Source organism: Lacerta agilis, chromosome 3, assembly GCF_009819535.1.
Source record: "Lacerta agilis isolate rLacAgi1 chromosome 3, rLacAgi1.pri, whole genome shotgun sequence".
NCBI classification, from domain to species: domain Eukaryota; kingdom Metazoa; phylum Chordata; class Lepidosauria; order Squamata; family Lacertidae; genus Lacerta; species Lacerta agilis.
In genome coordinates, this window is record NC_046314.1 from 81,966,401 (window position 1) to 81,988,571 (window position 22,171).

The following is a 22,171-nucleotide window of genomic DNA, read 5'->3' on the forward strand; positions in this document are numbered from 1 at the left end:
ATGTGAGAGAAACCAAGAGGAAGGATGACACTTACGTTCCGCAGCAGAGCTCCACAGAGGTGGACGTGGCATCTTTAGACTTTGCAGCCAACACTCTTTCCACTGGAACCCCTATGGATACCACTCGCACCAGATCTGGGTACACCTGAAAGAGGGGAGGGCAGGGAGGAAGGAAGGCCGGATTATCTGCAGAGTTATAAGACTGTGGCAAACTAAACCAAAAGAAGCAGCTACATACTGCAGCATGGTATGGGAGACAGAGGTGGCCAGGGTACAGCACACAGGCTGGAAGAAGAAGGATGGAGTGTGCTGCCTCTCCTAACATCACGCAAGAAAAGCCTGCTAGAATCAGGCCAGTGGCCCATCTAGTACAGCATCCTGCTCTCATAGCGGCCAACCAAATGCCTGTTGGAAGCTCACAACCAGAAGCAGGGGAGTACTCTGCTGACCTGCAATTCCAAGCAACTGGAGATAGAACGTAGCCACTGTGACTACTAATGTGGAGGTACGGCTTGTAGTCACAGTGGCCATGGTCTATCTCCAGTTGCTTGGAATTGCAGGTGGACAGAGGACAGCTGTCGAATCCTCTTTTAAAGCCATCCAAATTGGCGGCCATCACTGCCTCCTATGGGAGCGAGTTCCACAGTGAATGATGACTTTCTTTCACCTGTCCTGAATCTTCCATTAACTTCATTGGCTGTCCACAAGTTCTAGTGTTAGGACAGAGGGAGAAAAACTCCTCTCTGCCCACTTTCTCCATGGCATGCATGATTTCATGAACTTCTATCATGTCGCCTCTTACTCGCCTTTTTCTCTAAACTCAAATGGCTGCAGTACTGGAACCTTTCCTCATAGAGGAATTTCTCCATCCCCTTGATCACTTGGGTTGTGCTTTTCTGAACCTTTTCCCAACCCTGCAGTATCCTTTTTGAGGAAAGATGGCCAGAATTGTACACAGTATCCTAAGTGTGGCTGCCCCGTAGATTTGTGTAACAGCATTATGATATTGGCAGTTTTCTTTTCAGTTCCTTTCCTAATGACCCCTAACGTGGAATTTGCCCTTTTCACAGCTGAAGCACACTGAGTCAAGCAGAGAAACCAAGTGGATTGTGGGAGGAGGGAAGCCCCTTCCACCAGCCTCCAGAAGTCTAATAAATTATTTTTGCAGGCTAGTTTGTGGGTTTATTTACAAGGCTAGGATACAGCACCCCAAAAGCTGCTTAAAGGTTGTAAATTGATGCCAGATTGTGCTCTTATGTGAAGAAGTGCTTACGACTGGACCCTACTGCTGGGCAGTTTCCCTGGGTGACACCAACTGTCACCCCACCAGCTGCATGGTTGCCACTGGTCACTGTCCTCCCTGACTTACTTCATTTAGTTTCCGGAGTCCTTGCACAGCACTCGCCAGCTTGATGGGGGCTTCTCCAGTATAGACCGCCTCATTCCTTTTGATCACCTCCTGGATCACACTTTCTACGTCTAGCAGCTGCTGCATCGTTATGGGAGCCTGGTGAAGCAGGTGATATTTTGATCAGAATGATGCAATGTTATGCGACATGAGGAATTAAGTACTGTAAGATGGCTAGAGTCCAGAGGAATAGGTGTCTTGTCTCCAGGGTTCTATTTTGGGTCATACTTTTATGTTTCAATTTCCCCATCTACAAAATAGTTCTCAATGCTGAGGTCCTGAACCACAGTTTTTTGAATACTCATAATCATCTTAGGCTAAGAAAACTACTGGAACTTAAACCAGTTCCTTTATTTGCTTTAGTAAAAGCACAGAGCTTCCATCTGAGCAGTTAAGGTTGGGCGAAGTCTACTTCTCTGTGGATTATCAGATATTGGATTATTGCGTTCATTGCAGGCCGAGACCCTATTCTACAATTCCAAACTCTAAAATTAGATCCTGTGAACCACTCTTCCTAACTCTCTCCAGTTCTGTGGCTCACACGGCAGTCTCTTCCACTTGGACTCACATGGAAACAGTCAAGCAAGCAAATGCCCCTTTCTCTGTTTGTTAATCAACCAAAAAGGGACACATGGGTCAGGATTACCAGCAGTTATATGTTCCTCCACCAAGGGAAGCACATTCTAGGCTGTCAGTTGCTTTAAGGGACCCCGTTTGCCCCACAGAGCTACTCTGGTAATTTTACCATGGCCAGGCCCGAGTTAGCCTGGGGCTCCTAGAACACAGAGCAACAGTCAGCCCAGTCCTAGTGGCCAGACTCCAGAATTACAAGAAGAAGAGAGGAAGTGCTAGGATGACGCCTGCAGTCCAACTTCCCAGATGAGTCACACCCTGTTGCCCTCACTGCTCTAATATGAGCAATTCAGAGACCCCAGTAGTCACCTTGGTGCTGATGGAGAATCGCAGATACTCAGCAGTCACATGGGACCCCTGCTGCTCTGTACCATCTCCCAAGACCTGGCGAAGTGCAAAATTTAGCAGGTGGGTGGCTGTGTGGTTTGTCATGCAGGCCAGCCTCTGGACCTGAAAGCAAACAAAAACACAATGTTTGGGGTGAGAAAGGAGTACTAGTGGGCATTGCCTTGTTTTCCTGGACAGGAGAAGAAGAATATGAAGATCCAGGGTTGGGAGACGGGGGAGAAAAGGAGGACACAAGGAATGCATAGCACTAGCAGACTGAACTTACGAATTCATAAATGAAGGTGCCTTATATTAAGTCAGACCTTGGATTTGCCTACCCAAAACAAGCTATTCTGGCTGGCTCTTAGGTGGGGGTTTTCCCCAGTCCCAGTAGTTGAGATCGGTTGTAATTGGAGACTGCGGAGACTGAACCCAAAACCTTCTGCATGCACAGCATGTTGTCTGTCCATGAGCTGTGGGCTCATCTCCACCACCACCAACATTTGACACAGCTGTATGCAATGGGACAGTGCCTGCACCTATGGCAAAATCACACCTGAGAACGTACTACCTTCCTGGCTATGCAAAGGTTGGGGGGGGAGGAGAAAGTCTTCTAGAGTACAGCCAAAGAAACTGAGTCCTTGTTATATCCACAACACTTGTTTCCCAATAAATTTACTAGATAAGCAGCAATTAATTAAACCCCCTGATAGCCCAAACACCAGCCATAGCTGATTTAACACTCCACCTCCTGAGCTAAATAATAAAAGCATGCTTGGCTTAAAACAGCCTAAAAGATTCTGCGTTAACATATGGGAAATCCCCGATATGACATTTCACTTCTGCTATGGAGCTTATTCCCTCAAAAGGGACTATAAATAGTAACCTGCCTCAAAGGAACAAGGATCAAAACGACTCCACCTACTGTATTAGAAGTAAATGATTCATGAGATGGGTTTCATTGTTCTGGAAGAACTGAGTTACATTAAACTTTTTCCCTCCCTAGCTAGCAATCCAGCATACTGTACTAGTCCACTTTGAAGCATTTAGCAGAACTGCTGGATTAATTAATAGTCCAATCCCATGCATGTTTGCTTTAAAGTAAAGTCCATCCAATTTCCCAAGTAATTGTGCCTAGCACTGCAGCTGGAACTCTGGTGTCTATTGTGCTGGGAACACTTCTACTGAGAAATCCATTTTTGCATATCACCCATTTTAGTGGGGTGTGCAAAGGAGAATTCTTGGGGGTCTCGGTTCCTGGATTTCTTAGATACAAATTAAGCTGCAACATCTATGTTTGTTAAGAATTGTAAGAGAGAAAAAGTGTGATCAGAGGTAAAAATCTGTATCTTCTGTATCTTGGTCCCCAGAATCCTCTCTCGTGGTTACAAAACAGTATTTTGTTCACTACTTTCCTACCCAATATGATCTGCTTACATGGCATATGCGCCAGTCATGATGCACAGCACAGAACCAGAAACTCTCCGCCATCTCCTGGCAATGACAATTACCTCATCCACAAAGAGCTGCACTTGGTCCCCGACCTTCAGGGTTTCTGACACAATCACTTCATGTACCACATAGCCACCAGATACTTGTACAGATACCACTGGGAAAAGCATGTCCTCAAAAGGAGAAACAAGACAAATGGGAGAGTTAGCACAAATTCACGATTCTCTTCCCAGTATGGGTTTTCCAGGGGAATTAAGGGAATTCAGGTCACTCTGGCAAGCTTGTAAAAATATAGCAGTCTCTTAGATTAACCTCCGGGACAAACACAAAACGAGCTTCAGAAGAGACAGGCTTGCCTGTGCTCAGCATTAATGCTACAACAACAGTCTGTGTGTCTCAAGTTCCTCGCCCCCCCCCCACCTCCCAAGGAGCTCACATGGCCAATGAATTCTCTAGCATTTTCCCAGCAGTGAGGATTTGCAGCAACCTCAAATGGCCTGTGCTCAAGAGTGATCTGCTCGGCTCACTCAGGGATGATATCAATGAACATGTAGGGGAATTCCAGTCAACCCTCCAGGAGAGCAGGATCATCTACAACAAGAGCTGGATTAGGGAACAGAGGAAATAATTCACTCTGCTATTGAAGTGGTGATGGTGCATTAACCTAGCTACAAAGTAAGAGCATCGGAATTCCCTTAGACTGAGCACTGCTATCAAACAGTAGTTTAACCCTCTTCCTTTTCTATAGCTCACACAGTGGCTGAGACAGAGAAGAAAGCCTAGGCAAAGACAAGATGCTGCTCAGTGACTGGAGCCAAGGCACAGAGTCCTCTTCAGGGAGGTCATGCCCAGCCTAACTGAACAGTCAGGAGGCACAGGAGGTGCCTGTTTCAGGCCTGGCCAGTGAAGAGCCTTACCTGCTGTGCTGCATGCAGCATGTAGCCTTGGTCAGGTGCCTGGCCGCCCTGCTCAGCATAGAAGCAGGTTCTGTCTAGAAGGACCCCACACTGTTGCCCTCTGCCAACTTCCTTTCGGAAAGACCCATCACTGTACAGCATCAGGACTGTGGCTTGACACGGATGGAAAACTGCAAAGAGGTAAAAGAAAATCACACCCCATCCTTCTCCTAGGTAGTCAATGCGCTTGGGCCATCTGGAACCCAAAACAGCCAGCCAATGCGCTGCCCTTAACATATTTATATATTCAACTTCAGAAAATGCAGGAAAGCTCCCAGTTATTTTAGAGTCAGGTACTTCACTGTAGGAGGATAACAGAACACAGAGGCCCCAGGAGATATTCCTTGGAAACCCAAACTGCTATTCCACTAATCCGAATTCAGGATGGCTGAAGCTTATCCATGTTGTGCTACACAGGAATTCAGAACACAGCCTTAGCATTATAGCCTGTCTGTTATATTTGTTCATCTGCCTCAGGACTTACTGTGACTGCCAGTGGCCCTCCAGGGTCTTTCACATCTCCTGTTACTCAGTCCTTTTGTACCTGGAACACCTTCAGAGTGCAGCATGATGGCAGAGACAATACCTTATTACCTTGCCCTCCACCCCAAAGCTTTGGCGGAGAGGTTTTAGGCTCATTTACATCGTGTTCTGCTTGGGAGACACTCTATGAGATTTGAGCAACTTTGAAACTCAATGTGCCCACCAGAAACAGAACCTCACCCGTCTCCTGTTGTGGGAGGATAGAGTCCTGGCAACCTCAAAACGAGTACATCTCTTATAGGCCAGTCAAAAATGTTATTACAATCACCTGTAACAAGCAAGCCCCTAAATAAATATTGGACTGTACAACTGCAGTCTCAGCAGCACTGAGAACAGCAGCTTTGGTTAACCTGACAGCCAATACTCTCATTGTCTTTCCCCACAAACAGCCCTTGGCTGAGTTTTGAAACCACTGCCACAGATAAGTTGTTAAGGATCATTCTGCCTTAAGCCAAGCAATTATTTAACAATGAGAGGCAACAGTGATGAGACAAATGTAAACGGATTATGCAAAACCATTCAGGCTTTACTCTTCTGTGACAGTGACTTGTAAACCCACTTTGCGTTATGTATGAAACAGTGACACCTTGAGATCTGCTGCAGTAATGGCAAATACCCAGCTTGCATCAACCAAAGCCTCCCCCCCCCCGCTCCGCCAGAAAGAAACCTGTTTCAATTGCTGTCCATCAATGGAAACACTCTGCTTTATATTGTCCAACAGATTTGTATCTAGCTCAGTTTGGCAGGAGTTTAACACTCAGATACAGCAACCTATTATCTAATAGCACTCCCTGACATGTCGCTTTTGCTGCTATGGACACAAATCAAGCAACAGGATGGCCGCTTGAGTGTATATTTTAACCCGAACGGTCATGGCCACTGTTTGCTACTCCATGCATATACTAAACCTAATCCACACCTATCGCCACGTTACACTATGCACTTTCTCCCTAAAGTGAGCTAGGAGTAGCCAACCAATGTTGTGCTCTCCAGATGTTGGACTACAACTCCCATCATCCCTTTTCACAGGCCTTGCTGTCTGGGGCTGATGGGAGCTGGGGTCCAACAACATCTGGAGGTTACTATGCTGGCTACCCCTGGACAAGAGTGTTGAACTACGACCTGCTGGGACACCAGTGTTCAAATCCCCATTCAGCCATGAAGCTCACTGGGAAACCTTGGCAGTGGGATGCAAATGTACTCAATACAGTAAAGTGCCCACAGATCTCCCTGCTAGAAAATATGTGAAAACTGGCCTTTTCAGAGACTGGTTGCCACTTTGCTCTGCTTTCTAATAAGGGATACTGGAGGACTATAACGCTTTAAACAACAGCTAACATTTACCCAACAGTCATAGATTTAGCATGTTGTGTTCATACTTTTTAATACTCAAGAAGAACAGACCAGTATCTTCACCATCCTTACCTTGGTAATGTAATTTTTGCATATTTTCTTACTAGCATGTAAACTGCACAGAACACATATATGCATGATACACATGAACCAGCAGCCTGCTAACTTTACAGCAGATTATGGGTATTACTTTGGTGAGCTGTGAGAGCCTAAGCAGTTTCTGTTTGGCCATAGGCAGAGGTCAACTTTAGTTTATAAAGCAGACACAGTATGTTCTCCACACGACAAATTAACAAATATGCCAGACAAATATAAGGTGACAGGTAGGTAGCTGTGTTGGTCTGCCGTAGTCGAAACAAAATAAAAAAATTCCTTACAGTAGTGTCTTAGAGACCAACTAAGTTTGTTATTGGTATGAGCTTTCGTGTGCATGCATACTTCTTCGATACATGCACACGAAAGCTCATACCAATAACAAACTTAGTTGGTCTCTAAGACGCTACTGTAAGGAATTTTTTATATATAAGGTGAGAAGTTTCTTGGATACAAATCTGAAACCCCCATTTCTCCAGAGTGCTTTTTCATACACCTTGTTCAAGCATGATTAGACCTTACCATATCTGCCATCCTGCCCAAGATCATAGGCAAACTTCGGAGTGTCGTCAGTAACAGGCACCCCGTCCTGCCTCAGCTTGGCCAATGAATGCATGTCCAGGTGCATCCCAGCTCTCTGCTCCTGCTGTGGCTGAGATTTGCGCTGTGGGGAAAGAAAGGGTACAATTGAGAGACAGCTCAAGTGCACCATTTAAAACAGGCATAGGCAAACTCTGGCCCTCCAGATGTCTGGGACTACAGTTCCCATCATCCCTAGCCAACAGGACCAGTGGTCAGGAATGATGGGAATTGTAGTCCCAAACATCTGGAGGGCAAGAGTTTGCCTATGCCTGATTTAAAACAACAGCAACAGCTGATGAGCAGAGCTTTGAAGTCTTGGGGGATCCCACAAACCATCTGGCATTAGGTCCCCTATTTGGACTCCTGAGAGACAAAGGCCCTAAAAATCAAGTTTGCAGAGATTCTCCACATAATCCCCACTTCAGCTTCCCTTGCTGCTGTGCAGCCCTATGAGAGGATGTAAAAATCCAAATGCAACTGCCATTTCAAAGAGCAGCCCAGAATAAGAAAGAAGGCTGGATATTTTGTACTGTTGATCAAACTTCTTGTGAACACTGACTTTGGTTTGATCTTTGACAGAATTTAGATTTCTGAGGGTATTTTACAATTAATCTTATTCACAGATTTTGGACTATTACAACACACTGAGGGGCGTCTTTAGAGGGCCTTATACAGCAGCCTCTATAAGCTGCTGGACCACAACTCCCATGCTCCTTGACCACCAGTCATGTTGTCTGGGATTGACGGGAGTCCAACAACATATGGGAGGCCACAGTTTGCCAGCCCTGCCTTATAATTCCTGAAAAGTATTATTATTATTATTATTATCTATTGAATGTATATCCTCCCCTTCCTCCCCAAGGAGCCCAAGGTGGCAAAAAGATACACAGTTTAACCACAAAAACATTCTAAGACAGAACAACTGCATTTAAAAACTTCTAAAAGCAGTTATTTTAAATTCATTTTTTTCCGCATCCAATGGTCTCGAGGTTGCCAGGAACAGTATTTTTCAGTCACTAAAGGCCTGTGAAAACAGGAATGTTTTTTAATTCCTCCTGAAAATTAATCAGGACCGAGACAGGTGCACCTCACCAGGGAGGGCATTCCACCACCAGGGAACTACCACTGAAAATGAATGCCTTGAAGGACAGTAGTCAGAGGGAATGAAGTCTGAGGCAGATTAATGTGACACACAAAAGAAGAGAAATTTGTGTCTTACCTCAGCATCTTCCCGAGCCAGATGGTCTAAAGCAGCAACGTCCAGCTGGACTCCCTTCTCCTTCAGCATCAAACCAACAAGATCCAGCGGGAAACCCAAATTGCTATGGAGAGACCAAGCAACCTCCACTGCAGGCAGAAGTAAGATCAACGGAGGAGCGTTAGTTTATTTAAAATATTTGCAGGCCACCTTTCAGGATCAAACACGCTCAAGGTGGCTTCCAGCATATAAATTATTAGGATAATTAGGAGAGTATAAATTAATTAGGAGCTTCATTAGGAGAAACAAGCAATTACGGTATCTCTTCAAATGCAGTGCGTTTGGGAGAGAAAGTGCACTGGTAGTGAAGAAACCGCAGTCAGTCAGAGAGCTATTGGCTGCTTGTCTGCCCGCCTTAAGAATGTAAAGTCTTGTCAGATGAAACAAAGCTCTGTCTGAAAATATCATCTTGCACCCTGTGTTCCCAACTGAACACTGCACTGCACATACCGTCTCATCAGGAGGTCTGTTCCGACCATGTAGGATGCAGGCCTTTCATGTGGCAGCACCTAATCTTTGGCGCTCCCTCCTGTTACATCTCAGGCAGGCCCTGCTCTTATTTATTCAGCACCTATTTACCACCTTAAGGGGAGGTAAAATATGGGTGGGGTTTCTTTACTTCTTTGTATTGTGAGAGGAACAGTGTCTGTATGTTTACATTGCAATGTAGCCGAAACAAATTCCAAGTATGTTGGAAAATGTACTTGGCCAATAATAAATTATTCCTATTCCTATTCCTATTCCTATTCACAACCTTCCTTTTTTTCAACAAGCCTTTAAGTGGACATTCTCATCCTAGGTTCTACCTGTATAGAAAATGTACTTGGCCAATAATAAATTATTCCTATTCCTATTCCTATTCACAACCTTCCTTTTTTTCAACAAGCCTTTTAAGTGGACATTCTCATCCTAGGTTCTACCTGTATAGAACTTGAAACTGTTTTATTGTTTTGTTGTCTTGTTGTTAAATTAGTTCCAGGTGTTGCACAGGATGTAATTCATAAATGAAATGAAATAAATGAATGAATTGACATCCAGCCCAGCGTTCCATTCCAGCAGTGGCATGGTAGATGCTTCTGGACATTTGCAAGCAGGGTTTGAAGAGCATCCCCCAGTGTTTGTCCCCAGCACATGTTATTTAGATGGATACTGCCTCTCTCACTTAGCCAACATGGCCAATATCCATGAACAGACCTATCCTTTTCAAGGGTGTGTGCCATAAAGCCACCTGAGCTAGTAGCTTAATAAAACCACTCCAGGGTGGAGCGGATGTATCAGTGACTCATAATGCTTAATACTTAACTGGGAGACAGAAAGGAACAAGTTTGGGACCTGAAGTTCAACAGAAATGAGTGGCAAAGTTCTACTGCTGAACAAGTAAGCTGTGCCTTCAGTTACAGACGGTGTGTGTTTAATTGCAAGGACCAAAAAGGCAGGGCAACTCAAAAGCCAGACAGCTTAAAAATGGGAATAGATTGCAAGTGATGCCTCCCTTGTGACTGCATTTTCTCTCTCCTCCTCCTGCCATCAAGAGGAAGAAGAAAAAAAAATACTTGCCTGGGAAGACTTTGGAGTGATCCATCTGTTGGAGGGTTCTGTTTATAATGCGGCGCCCCCGCTGGAGGGAAGAGAGAAAGGCATCCTCATGCTCACTGATGATATTCATAATCTGTTGGGAGATCAGAGCCAGATTCAGGAGGCAGTTATACCAATTATTCCAAAGAACTCCAAGAGATACAGAAGTGTTAAAAGGCAGTGGTGGGATGACGACGACGACCCAAATCCAGCAGGTGATAAGCTATTAATGAGATTGGACATGAGACACCGAGGGCTCCTCCTATCGCTCTGAATATGTGGAGTAAAAGCGTCATTCATGACTGTAGTGCAGTCGTGTCTCATTGCTTAAACCACTGCCCTTTATGCAGCCCTGTGATGAGCTGATGGGGTGGGGGTGGGGTCGAAGTAGGTAATAAGGGGGTATGCTATACCCATTCTGCCTCATTTGGGGGGGGGGGGGGGGTCAGCTTTGGAACAGGCCAGAAATCCAATTTACTGAGTATTTTGTATGTGTGGAAGGAATCCAGCAGGTGCAGGAAGGGAAAAACAGCAAGTTAAGTGCACTATGTGTGTGTATGCCTGGGTTCAACAGAAGGGGAAAGGATGTAGGTTAGGGTTGGGGGGCCAGCACACAAGATGCTGTTGGACTCCAGTTCCCATCATCCCCTGCTAGCAGGATCAGTCATCAGGATTATTAGGACTGTAGTCCAACAATCTGGAGGGCCACAGGTTCCGCAACCCTGCTGTTGGTTTTGCTTGGGGTTTGTTTGTTTTTTATAGCAAAACTGGTTGCTTGGAAAGGTTTGAAATGCAGCTCTGCTAACTGTGCCTGTAAAATACTTCATTTCACTTATTTCTATGTACACTAGAATTTGCAACACTAGATTGGACTGTAGCAGAAAAGCCTCTGCTCTGGAAGAAATATCAGAATTGTACAGAATATAAGAAAGTTTGGGCTTTTAGGTGCACCTGGTCAGGTTTAGTAAGCGTGGACAGCTGTGGTAAGGAGCAAACTACAGAGCCTGCATGGGAATTTCAACCTGCACCTACTCAGTGTGCTACATTTATTCCTGCTCTCAGCTGCTCTCCTTTAGCTTCCTCCCAATGAGGGGGGGGGGGGATCCCTTCTTTAATAGTGGAAGCCCTGTGCAGCATATTCAACTGCGAGAATTCGTGTGCACCATCATCCAGTGAGGATAGTTCCTATACTTTGCGCAACTGGCAGTAATTACCAATTAGACACAAGTTTGACCCACCGGTTCCAGTTGCTCACCGTGTCTGTATCCTTCCTTAGCTCCGGATAGGCATCTCCCTGCAAAGGAAGAATGACGGACTTCAGAAGCAGAGCTCACAGCCCTCTTCCCCATGCACTACCAAGCACACAGCTTTGCTCCTTACATCAGTGGCAGGAACTATCCTGTATAAGCAGGATATCTGAACATGACAATTTAAGCTTTGGTTTGCACAGCAACCACCCACGCCTTTAAACTCACACACCTTTCAAGTCCTTTCTTCCCCCTTCTTAATGAGAGCATCACTGTCATTCAGTCAAAGAAGTGGAACCCTGCAAGCACAGCCCAAGTCTCCTCATTCTAAATCCCCTGACCAAAGCACCTCTCAGGTACACTTCTCTGGCATGAAGTGCTTTGTGGATTTGCAGTGAGACTATAAAGAGCAGTGCTCCGTGATGCACCCTGGGGGACTGCTGCACCATTTATGTTCTTAGTATGGAAGGTTCTATGGGAAATCCATCCGGGAGACAAAATGTATATTGAGGAGTTAGTGATCTGACATGGTTACCCTTCCTGACTCTGTTCCTTCCCCTCCCTCACCCTTGTTAAGTTTTTGATGGTGTGAGAACAGTCTTTGATGTCCTAATCAGTTGGGAGGAGGTGAAGGCCCCCCCCCACAGCTGCCTTAATCAGTCTGGGAGGATAGTGCTGGAAATTTTCTTTGATGTTGGAAATCGTTGTGGGAACGTGAGGCATTGGGATGAGGAGTCTCCATAAAACAGGATGGTTTGGGCAGAGTTTTTCAGAAGCTCATGCATGGACAGATTGGCTGCAGGGCCGTGCAAACTGAGGCTATCTGGGGGAGTCACTTTGCTGCTTCTTGAGGGTTTCCAAGTGGCAGATAGAAGTGCATGCTTGGTATGTATATATTGCTTGCTGTTTAGAAATAAAATCTTCTTCTCACTCACTTGTGTTTTGTACTGCTTCTGAATCTCTCTTAAAAGAACCACCTTGCATTTGGCAAGACAGAGGTCTCCCTTGGATGGCATCTGAGGAAGCTTTTGTCCTCACATACAACCCCCTCTGCTTTGTCACAACTCCAGCAACTCTACCTACGGTTGTAGTTATTGAAACATTAATGAACAGACTCTTTGCAGCTCAGTAAGGTGTCATCAGCATTTATCAGGACCTAAAGCAAACAGTTAGGGACGTGGATGGCGGTGTGGTCTAAACCACATCGCCTAGGGCTTGCCGATCAGAAGGTTGGCGGTTCGAATCCCCGCAACGGGGTGAGCTCCCATTGTTCGGTCCCAGCTCCTGCCCACCTAGCAGTTCGAAAGCACGTCAAAGTGCAAGTAGATAAATAGGTACCGCTCCGGCGGGAAGGTAAATGGCGTTTCCGTGCACTGCTCTGGTTCGCCATGCTGGCCACATAACCCGGAAGCTGTCTGCGGACAAACGCCAGCTCCCTCGGCTTATAGAGCGAGATGAGCGTGCAACCTCAGAGTCGTCCACTGGACCTAACGGTCAGGGTATCCTTTACCTTTAAAGCAAACAGTTACCACTCCCCTCCCCCGCCACCCACAATGAAATAAATAAAGGATCTCATAAGTATTGGGCCTATCATTTCAAGACTAGGCTGCTCATCCTGTTACTAGGTGTGTACTCTTGGTCTACACATGAACCAGGGAAATTGCTATAACGTTTGGATGGGAACCTGGCTAGAAACAAGTGCCTCTCCCCAGGAAAATTATCGGTTACCAGAATTTCCACCACAACAGGAACCAAGCTGGCCAGGAACCCATGGCGCATGGAGAATTTCAGAGCAAAACCGCACAGCCCTGCGCAAGATCTGGCGAAGGACAAGCCTGTAGGGAAATAAATTTTAAGAACAGTTAAGTGTTCTTGATCAGAATGCTGTTTCTTTTTCTAACCAGCCTCCCAACCAGGTAGTGCAGTTAGCCAGTTTTAGACACCAGACTTTAATGGTCATATGCCCCCATGCCATTCCTCTTTACATGACAAATGAGTACTCCCTCACTTATTACAAAATTTAGTAAGCCAGCCAAGCTACCTTTGGGGACACCTTCTAATTTTGCTAAATGGTGTGTTGGTCTTCCGCCCCAAAGCCTTGCCCTGCTCCCAACATTCAAACACCCCACCAATAAGATCCCATTAATATTTACCCTTGATTCCCCTTGACTCATCATCGATTATCCTCCTGCATGCATCTCACACCCGTCACATTGACAGTCAATTCTTCTGCCTCTCTTCCACACCTGGTTTCCTGACAGCAGTCAAGAGTGTAGTCTCTCTGTGCCAGGAATGGGGAACATGTAGCCCTCCAGATGTTGTTGGACTCCAGTTCTCATCAGCTGCAGGCAGCATGCCTACAGTCAGGATGATGCAGTCCAACATCTGGAGGACCAGAGGTTCCTCTCCCCTGCTCCATGTCTATTTTAGACTCTGCTTCTTCACTCCAGAATCTCCTCCTCCTCCAAAAGCCCCCATCTTGCTCAAGCCTTCACTCCTCCAAAGCCCCCTCTGCTCAAGTTCAGAGCCATTTCTCTGCCCCAACCAACCCTTGTGATTGTGCTTCTTCCTTACTCGGCACCAGACATGCCTGGGTAAACACCATCGGCAATGCAGATGGACAAGGTGCGCACGTGATCTGCCACCACTCTGTAGGCCGTGTCCACCCTCCCGGGTCAGCTTCTCCAACCAAGCCCCGATATCTGGGCCCACCACAGCCCTGCAAGATAAATATATTTTTAGGAAACCTGAATAGGGGAGCTGCACAGAAAGCTTCATAGCACTGAATACTGCAGATGTCTCCTTGAAATGATCATTGTTTTTCTGTAACATTTGTTTAAAGTCCTCTGGAAGTTCTTCAAAAGTACAAGATAGAAGCTACTGTGCCAAACTAAGGCATAAGCCTCTCTATCAGTCTTGGAAATAAAGTTGTAAAACCCGCCCACCCAATTCTCGATCCTTGCTTCCTCTTTGTACACAGTTCCATTTGTCTCTCTGAAATAACTCAGAGTGCCGGGAAGGAACTGTCATGGCTGCATCTCTTGGCCCTTTACAGTGGCAGTCCTATTCTCACTTACCCAGAGTAAGCCCCATTGAGCCCAGTGGGAATTAATTCCACGAAGGCATGTATAAGAATGTGCTATACTGTAAAGCATAAAGATAGTTGTAGCTCTACTGTCAGAAGCAGGATGTTTCTGAATACCAGTCACTGCAAATCAGAAATGGGCAGCATTGCTGTTTCACTCAGGCTTCCCACAGGCATCTGGCTGGCCATTGTGAGAACAGGATGCTGTACAAGATGGGCTCTTGGGCCTGATCCTGCAGCACTTTCTTTGTTGATTTAGTTAGGAGACTGCTAGGGAACTCATTTCCAGACACAGGAGGGCCAGGTGTTATTGCAACACTTTTAAAGCTCTTGAGAGCTGCACTTTTCCACCCAGGAAAGAAATGCCACATTGAAAGGTCTGGCAACTGTTGTTGCCACCTCCCCAAGCCCCTTGAGGGTTTTGACCAAGAAGCAGCTGTAACTGTTGTTCTTTTCACCTTAGGAATGGCTTCTCTGGTGTATCACAGCCGCTCAAACTGTCTCTCCTATTTCTAAAGAGCTATGCAGCTAGGTTTACCTGGACTGAGTGTTTCCCCTCCCCAACCAAATGAAAACCACCAAGGGACCAGGAACTGCCATCTCTCTGCTCACCCAGAAGCTGCTAATATTGCTAGGTATGCAGCTTTTACATATACCCTCTGAAGTTTCAGTTTGGCTTCCCCTGGCAACTGATCATCACCTTGTGGATGGCATCCAGGATAGGAGTGAAGAGGTCGGTGTCTAATTGGAGCGCTTATTCTGGAGAATGGTCATGAACCTTTCCAGACCCATTCCTGTGTCCACATGATGCTCAGGCAGCTTCTGTAGACTCCCATCAGCCTCTCTGGCAATAGACCAGTCAGTAACGGGGGGGGGGGGGAGAGAGATACAGATATAAGATAGAAGCAAAGGGCTTGATTATTCACCTAAAGCTATGGGTGGGAAACACAACAGACAGTAAAGGAGGAGATATCGTAATTTGGAAAACGCACTAGGGAAACCAATGAGAAGGGTAGCAGAGCATTATCAGAAGGCTACAGCAGACGATAAAAGAGGATCAAACAGACTATGAAAGTGAGGCGTTGCAAAAGTTCTTAAATGGACTACATTATGCAGGGTGCTGGAAAAGCAGGTCAGAATACTCTAGAGCATTGGCAGGGAACCTCCGCCCTGATCTTGAATGTCCCAGAACTCTTGAAATCAGCAGGGTGAAAGGTGCTACATTCAGAAGGAAGAATAACTTTGAATGCACTCCCAATTATTCCTTTGCAGCCACAGCTTTTCTTCATTTAAGGCTGCAAAGGAAAACCTTTGGAGCCAGCTTGAATGCGACGGGTCTGCCACCTAACATGTTATTTACTTGCACAATCGCGACCGTAGGTGCATGGCTGAAATAAATAAATAAATGGAGAGTGGGGGACACCTGCCATGGGAGAGCTTTTCAAGCCTTCCACCTTGCTTATCAGCCTCAGGGAAGGACATATGAGGACTCTGGGACATTCCCATCATCCTCACATGACCTCCCAGAGCCCAGGAAATGAGGCAGAGGATATGGCCTTCTCTGGACTGGTAGGGATAGTCCCGTGAGGGGCGGGAGGTTGGTTCTGGGGGTTTCCTGGCTTTACATGATTTTGCCTTTGTATGTGGACCCCAAACCATGTGGAATGGCGGGCCCACTATATTTTATTTAGAACTGCTTTGCATGCAGAATGTCCCAGGTTCAATCCCTGGCATCTCCAAGTACACCTGAGAAAGAAAGACCCCTGTTTGAAATTCTGGAGCACCACTGACAGTCAGTGTAGACAATACTGAGCTAAATGGACCAGTAGGTCTGACTCAAGTATAAGGCAGCTTCCTATCTTCATAAGTCATGGCTGCAAAGGAAGAATTTGGCTACTTCTGGATCCAGTCCATCAGCCAAATCCAGTTCCCCAACCCTACTGTAGAGCAGCTTTCCCCAACCCGATGCTCTCCAGCTGTTTTGGAATACAAGTCCCATCAGCCCTGATCAGGAAGGTCAATGGTGAGGAATGGCAGGAGTTGTGGTCCAAAACATGAGGCTGGGAGAAGGCTACTGTAGACTCTGTGATTGCTCAGCGGCATAGAAGCCTCCCACCAAGAAGTGAGGCTCTAGCACCGGGATCAGCAAACTTTTTCAGCAGGGGGCCACTGTCCCTCAGACCTTGTGGAGGGGCGGACTATATTTTGGGGAGAGAGAAAAAAGAACAATTTCCTATGCCCCACAAATAACCCAGAAATGCATTTAAAATAAAAGGACACATTCTACTCATGTAAAAACACGCTGATTCCTGGACCGTCTGCAGGCCAGATTTATAAGGCGATGGGGCCAGATCTGGCCCCTGGGCCTTAGTTTGCCTACCCATGCTCTAGCACAAAGCTCAGTACCCAAGCTGCTCCCATTTCATACCTGCTATACTGCATGAAAACCAGATTCCAGATCTCCACCACATCAGGGTTGCCCTGGTTCACCAGTGCTGCCACATTCCTACCCCTGCCCACATGGTCATAATGGATTTCTGTGCAGGGTCCACAGGGACCAGTATCGCCCATCTCCCAGAAGTTATCTTTCAACTGAAAAGGAAGCACGTGGCTGGGAGGACACTGGAAAGCAAGAAGAGAACGGCTTATGAACCTAGGGCAATAAAGCCACACTCATTTTTCTTACCAAAACCTGAGCCTTTGAACCTCACAATAAAGAGGGCAGAAGACAGAAGAGGATAGTTCTCTATGATGCCTGAACAACTGCAGCACTACCATTAACTATGTGTTATCATACTGCTCCTCTACAATGGCAGCCTCTTATCAGTAAAAACTATTAAGTAAAAAACAAGAAGTACAGAAAAACTTGGCAAGTACTTGGTCCTGGTCATATCTAATGTATGCTGGGATGCATCCAATCTTTGCACATTCTAACATATTTTCTGTACACTCTCCCCCGCCTCCATGTTAACACTTTGAATGCAAGCCTTTGGTCAATTAAAAAAAATATTTGTGCAGTGCTTACTTTATTTTAACATCAAAATATACAAACTCCCCATCAGGGCAGGACTATCTGTGACAAAAAAAAACAAGTTCTGTACTCAGAATAGACAATCTGGATAGATAGAATTTTTGGCAAAGAGGGGGAAGGGGAAGTGACAGGGTGCCAACAAGGATCCATACACAGAAAATAAAGATTGCCAACTGTCCTTAACACAGACCGTAACTAAGGTCCTTGTTAGTTACCAAAGCTTTTTGGAGACATTTCCTGCACATTTTCAATAACTTATCCTGTAAAAACTAGAAACTTTTTTTAACATGTTATTTTTGATGCTGAATTGGACATCTGCATGCATGCCTTGTGGGATAAGGCATGTCTACAAACAGCTTTGGACAACATCCATATAAGACTTCTAGTACAGTGGTACCTTGGTTCCCGAATAAGCTCGGCTCCCGAACGCCACAAACCCAGAAGTAAGTGTTCTGGTTTGCGAACGTTTTTTGGAAGTCGAACACCCGTTTCGGCTGTCGGCACTGTTTCCGGGACCAATCAGCCAATCAGAAGCCATGCCTTGGTTTGTGAACGTTTTGGAATTCGAACAGACTTCCAGAACGGATTGAGTTCGCAAGGTACCACTGTATTATCTCTTTTGGCATCTTTTTCATTTACTTACCCCAGGCTGAGCCAAATTTCCCTGCTCTCTTCATCTGCACTTAGACTAAGTGAGGCATCTCCTCCAAAATAGGTGACATATAGACGATCCTTGGGGATTTCATAGACCTGTGTTAGGAGCTCCCATGCCATGCTACAAGCTTCCTCCTGAAGACAAGGAAAGTGGTCAAATGATGGTAAATAACAAGCCAATGTTTGTATAACAAGGAAGTTACTTAATTGCAAGGGGGATGACTTCTATTTTAGTTTACTGTATCTTATTTCAAGGACAGTGTTGTATGTATACATAATGAGAGATCTGAAACAAGGAAAGGGATCTACTCAGTCCCCTTGGACAGGCTACCTCACAGGGTTGTTGTTGACTCCATGTACGATTTCCCAATGAGTTCAGGCTTAAGGATTAAATATAAATACAGATGACTCCCCACTTGCATGGGGGTTATGTTCCAGGTCCCCACACGCAAAAGTGAAATGCACATAAGTGGGGAGCACCCTGGAGAGTCCTCTTTGGTTGTGAGGAGATACTCCCCAGAGCCCAAAGAGGGTGCCAAAGAAACAGAGATGCAGAGGGGCTTTGTTTGTCCTCTTCGGGCCCTAGGGAGGGTCTCCTCACAACCTAAGAGGAATTTCCAGCACTTCTGGGTTCCCAGCACCACATGAGCAAGGCCGCACATAATTGGGGAATTGCATGTAGGCGGATAACAGACAAACAAGGTCATGAATGGCAGAGGAGGACTCAGGAACTTCCTTTTTACTGTGTTCTCTCACATTGTCCAAAGCACTTAGGCTAAAAGTATGAGAAAGAAAAACTCACTAAATCATGTTTATAAACATAACACAAACAAGATTAGTTTAGACAACACGGCATCAGGTTTCTCACAACTGATATTTTAATAGCAGCTAGTAACTTGTGCTCAGGAAAACCAAGAAGCCTTGTATTTCTATGACGGGTGTGTGCCTGTTCCCCAGTTCCAACAAGAGATTTCCTCCAGCTCCGATGTTTGTAGTGCAAGCATGGGGAATTTGTGGCCCTCCAGATGTTCTGGACTACATCTCCCACCCTTCCCAACCATTGGCCACACTGCCTGGAGCTCGTGAGAACTTAAGAGTTGAACAACATCTGAAGGGCTGCAGGGTTCCCACCACTGTTGTAGCTCAGAGCAGCCTCTAGCACTGTTGGACTGGCCTTGCCTTTGATTATTTTTGTACTGGAGCCATAGGATAGAATGGAGGGAATTCTGCTCTCATCTTGTGGTACCGATATGCAAGAGTAGATAGACTGATGGTGATTAACAGGTCTTATGCTGCCAGCAAGACTAACTAATAATGGTGAAAGAAGAAGAACCAGGCATTAAGCAGCATATGATCTCCGACACACTGGGCTTGTTAGCTTCCCAATTAAAAATGAAATAAAAGCACAATGCTCTGCTCTTGAATCAATGCAGAGCTGGAAACAGATGCTTTATAATTAGTCACAACCTCCTGCTTCACCATCTCCCATGTTACCTTTCTAAGGTCTAATATCAAACATGCAGCAATAGCATATGGCACCATTTCACCTGCATCTAAACCACTTTGTGTGTGGGGGGGGGGCTTATTTCATATGCGACTGTTCCCCCACATCAAAATGCCCTGTCTGTGGAAAGCTGGGGACAAGGCAAGGTGAAAATTCTTCTCTCTTGCACACAATAGCTCAGTTGAATAGAGCATGCTGCTGATAACACCAAGGTTGCTGGTTTGATCCTTGTATGGGACAGCTGCATATTCCGGTGTATTGCAGGTGGTTGTACTAGATGATCCTGAGGGTCCCTTCCAACTCTACAATTTTATGATTCCCCATGCATGCAGATTGTCCTTTACATAGGGAAACATACACTCCCCCACTTATTTCAGTCCAGATATCATATTATTATTACCATATTTATGTGAATCTAATGTGCACCTCAATTTTCAAAACTTTGAAACCAAAAAAGTATTTGCTGGTGCCATCAAATCTAATGTGCACCCTAATTTTCATGATGTAACTTGGTCAAAAAATGTGCATTGCATTCGAGTAAATATGTGTTGTTGTTAATATACCGCCATTCATCAAAAGATCTCAGGGCAGTTCTGCATGCGTAAATCAGTTCTAAAGGCATTGTGGTTTAAAAACAAAACATCATAGCAAAAGTTTGTCTCTACCATACTGCAGCAGATTAAAAATATAAACAGAAACACCTACAGTCGTACCTTGGGTTACGTACACTTCGGGTTGCGTACTCGCGTAACCCGGAAGTGTAACCCACCGTGTGCAAAGCGCATTTTTCGGGTTACGTATGTTTAGGTTACGTACAGCGACCCGAACCAATTAAGTACGTAACCCGAGGTACGACTGTAATGTGTTTTAAAATAAAGCATGGCCTCATCTCTTACTTTGAAATAATCACCGAAGGACCAGTTCCCCAGCATTTCAAAGAACGTGTGATGATAAACATCTCGGCCCACATCCTCCAAATCATTGTGCTTCCCACCTGCGCGCACACATTTCTGGCTGTTCACCACCCGCCGGTAACTTGCTAGCTCACTCCGGGGATCTGCTGAGCCCAGGAAAATGGGCTTGAACTGGAAAGTGAAGGAGAAACACAAAGCAGTTTTCACATACAACAGATGCTGAAGCTGGGATCCAGGGGAAGGCATGCTATAAATTGATAGCCTGCTAGTTGAACTACTGGGCCCAATTAAATGGCAAGGGAGGCCCTGCTCATGGTGCTTCCATCAAGCTCAGACCACAAGGTGGTGACAAAGGGCAGCATCTTTTTGATGGCAGAACCTCAGTTCTGGAACTCCCCCCCTGCTAGAGATCTGGTTGCCCCCCCCCAACTGTTTCTTTCAAGTGAAATCATAAAGTATATCTTTCTCCAAGCCTACAGCCAAGAGCTGGTGTGGAGTCGTTATAACTCAATGGTTGCTGCAGCAGCACTGTATTTTACTGGTGGGTTGTATTTCATTGTATACTGGGTTGTTATTGTTATTTGGTTACTGTTACCCACCCACCCTGGGTTTCTCCAAAAGGAAGTAACTTAAGTCTTTGATTTTAAAGGGTGTACTCAAGAGTATGATTTCATTGGATATGACCCAATATATTGTCTTGATCTAGACATGAAATGGGCAAAATGGTGGCTGCCCCAGGATTTTAGAAGTTCCCTTTTTGAAGCAATGAGCATCTTTTGAAAGGATTGCAATACATTTAAATTCTGGAATTCCCTCCCCACAAGGGTGTATCTGGCACGTTCACTATAACTTTTGGCAAATACTAAAGATGCATCTCTTTACCTTGCGCTTTCACACTTGAGTATGTTTTCATGGTCCTATTCCTGTGACTGCAATTTGTTTTTAATGTTTTTAATTCTGAATTTAAAATTGTTATAACCCACCCTGGGACCTGCTGCGATTTTCATTTTCATTTAAATTGCTGGTGGACTGAATGGGAACAATTGACTTTTATGCGTTAACCGTCTTACCAGGACATGTTATCAATTATGTTTCTTTGTGAATGTGCATCACTAATAATCCCTGCCTGTACTTATGTGCACTGTATTTCCTTTCAGCTTCACTGTTTACAATCTCGTTTATGTGTCCCTGCAACTCAGATGTGGCAAACTGCAGTCTATCAAAGCTTATGCAACCACACTTTTCTTACTCTCTTAAGGTGCCATAAGACTCTTTGCTGGTTTTGTTGCAAGAGGCGCAAGGCTATCCCTATGGAAATCATTTTAATTTTGCTTTCTTGTCCAAATGAAATATATTGTTTCCCCACTAAGAACCTGTGGGATTTGGCTGCCGGAAAACATCTACTCAAATACATTAAGCAAAATATTATTTCCACTTGACTTTGATTTTAAATCTTCCTCAGGGCAGTTTTTCATAGAAAGCTTGTAAAGAAGGGATCCCAAGCGAGTCCCATGAGGAAGATTCCCAATGGAATTGCATTGGATTCCCTAACGTTT

At 45.3% G+C, this 22,171-nt stretch overlaps 1 protein-coding gene across 1 annotated transcript in view; it reads right to left on the bottom strand.

The window, feature by feature from the left end:
- Positions 1 to 22,171, bottom strand: part of AARS2 (alanyl-tRNA synthetase 2, mitochondrial) — a 31,980-nt gene that overhangs the window by 9,299 nt on the left and 510 nt on the right. The window contains 17 exon segments of the mRNA XM_033144564.1: positions 36 to 145; positions 1,370 to 1,507; positions 2,351 to 2,491; positions 3,880 to 3,993; positions 4,738 to 4,907; positions 7,288 to 7,429; positions 8,567 to 8,694; positions 10,163 to 10,274; positions 11,436 to 11,474; positions 13,156 to 13,198; positions 13,200 to 13,262; positions 14,002 to 14,101; positions 14,104 to 14,146; positions 15,213 to 15,256; positions 15,259 to 15,356; positions 16,941 to 17,134; positions 20,598 to 20,786. Coding sequence (XP_033000455.1) covers positions 36 to 145; positions 1,370 to 1,507; positions 2,351 to 2,491; positions 3,880 to 3,993; positions 4,738 to 4,907; positions 7,288 to 7,429; positions 8,567 to 8,694; positions 10,163 to 10,274; positions 11,436 to 11,474; positions 13,156 to 13,198; positions 13,200 to 13,262; positions 14,002 to 14,101; positions 14,104 to 14,146; positions 15,213 to 15,256; positions 15,259 to 15,356; positions 16,941 to 17,134; positions 20,598 to 20,786 — 1,868 coding nt within the window.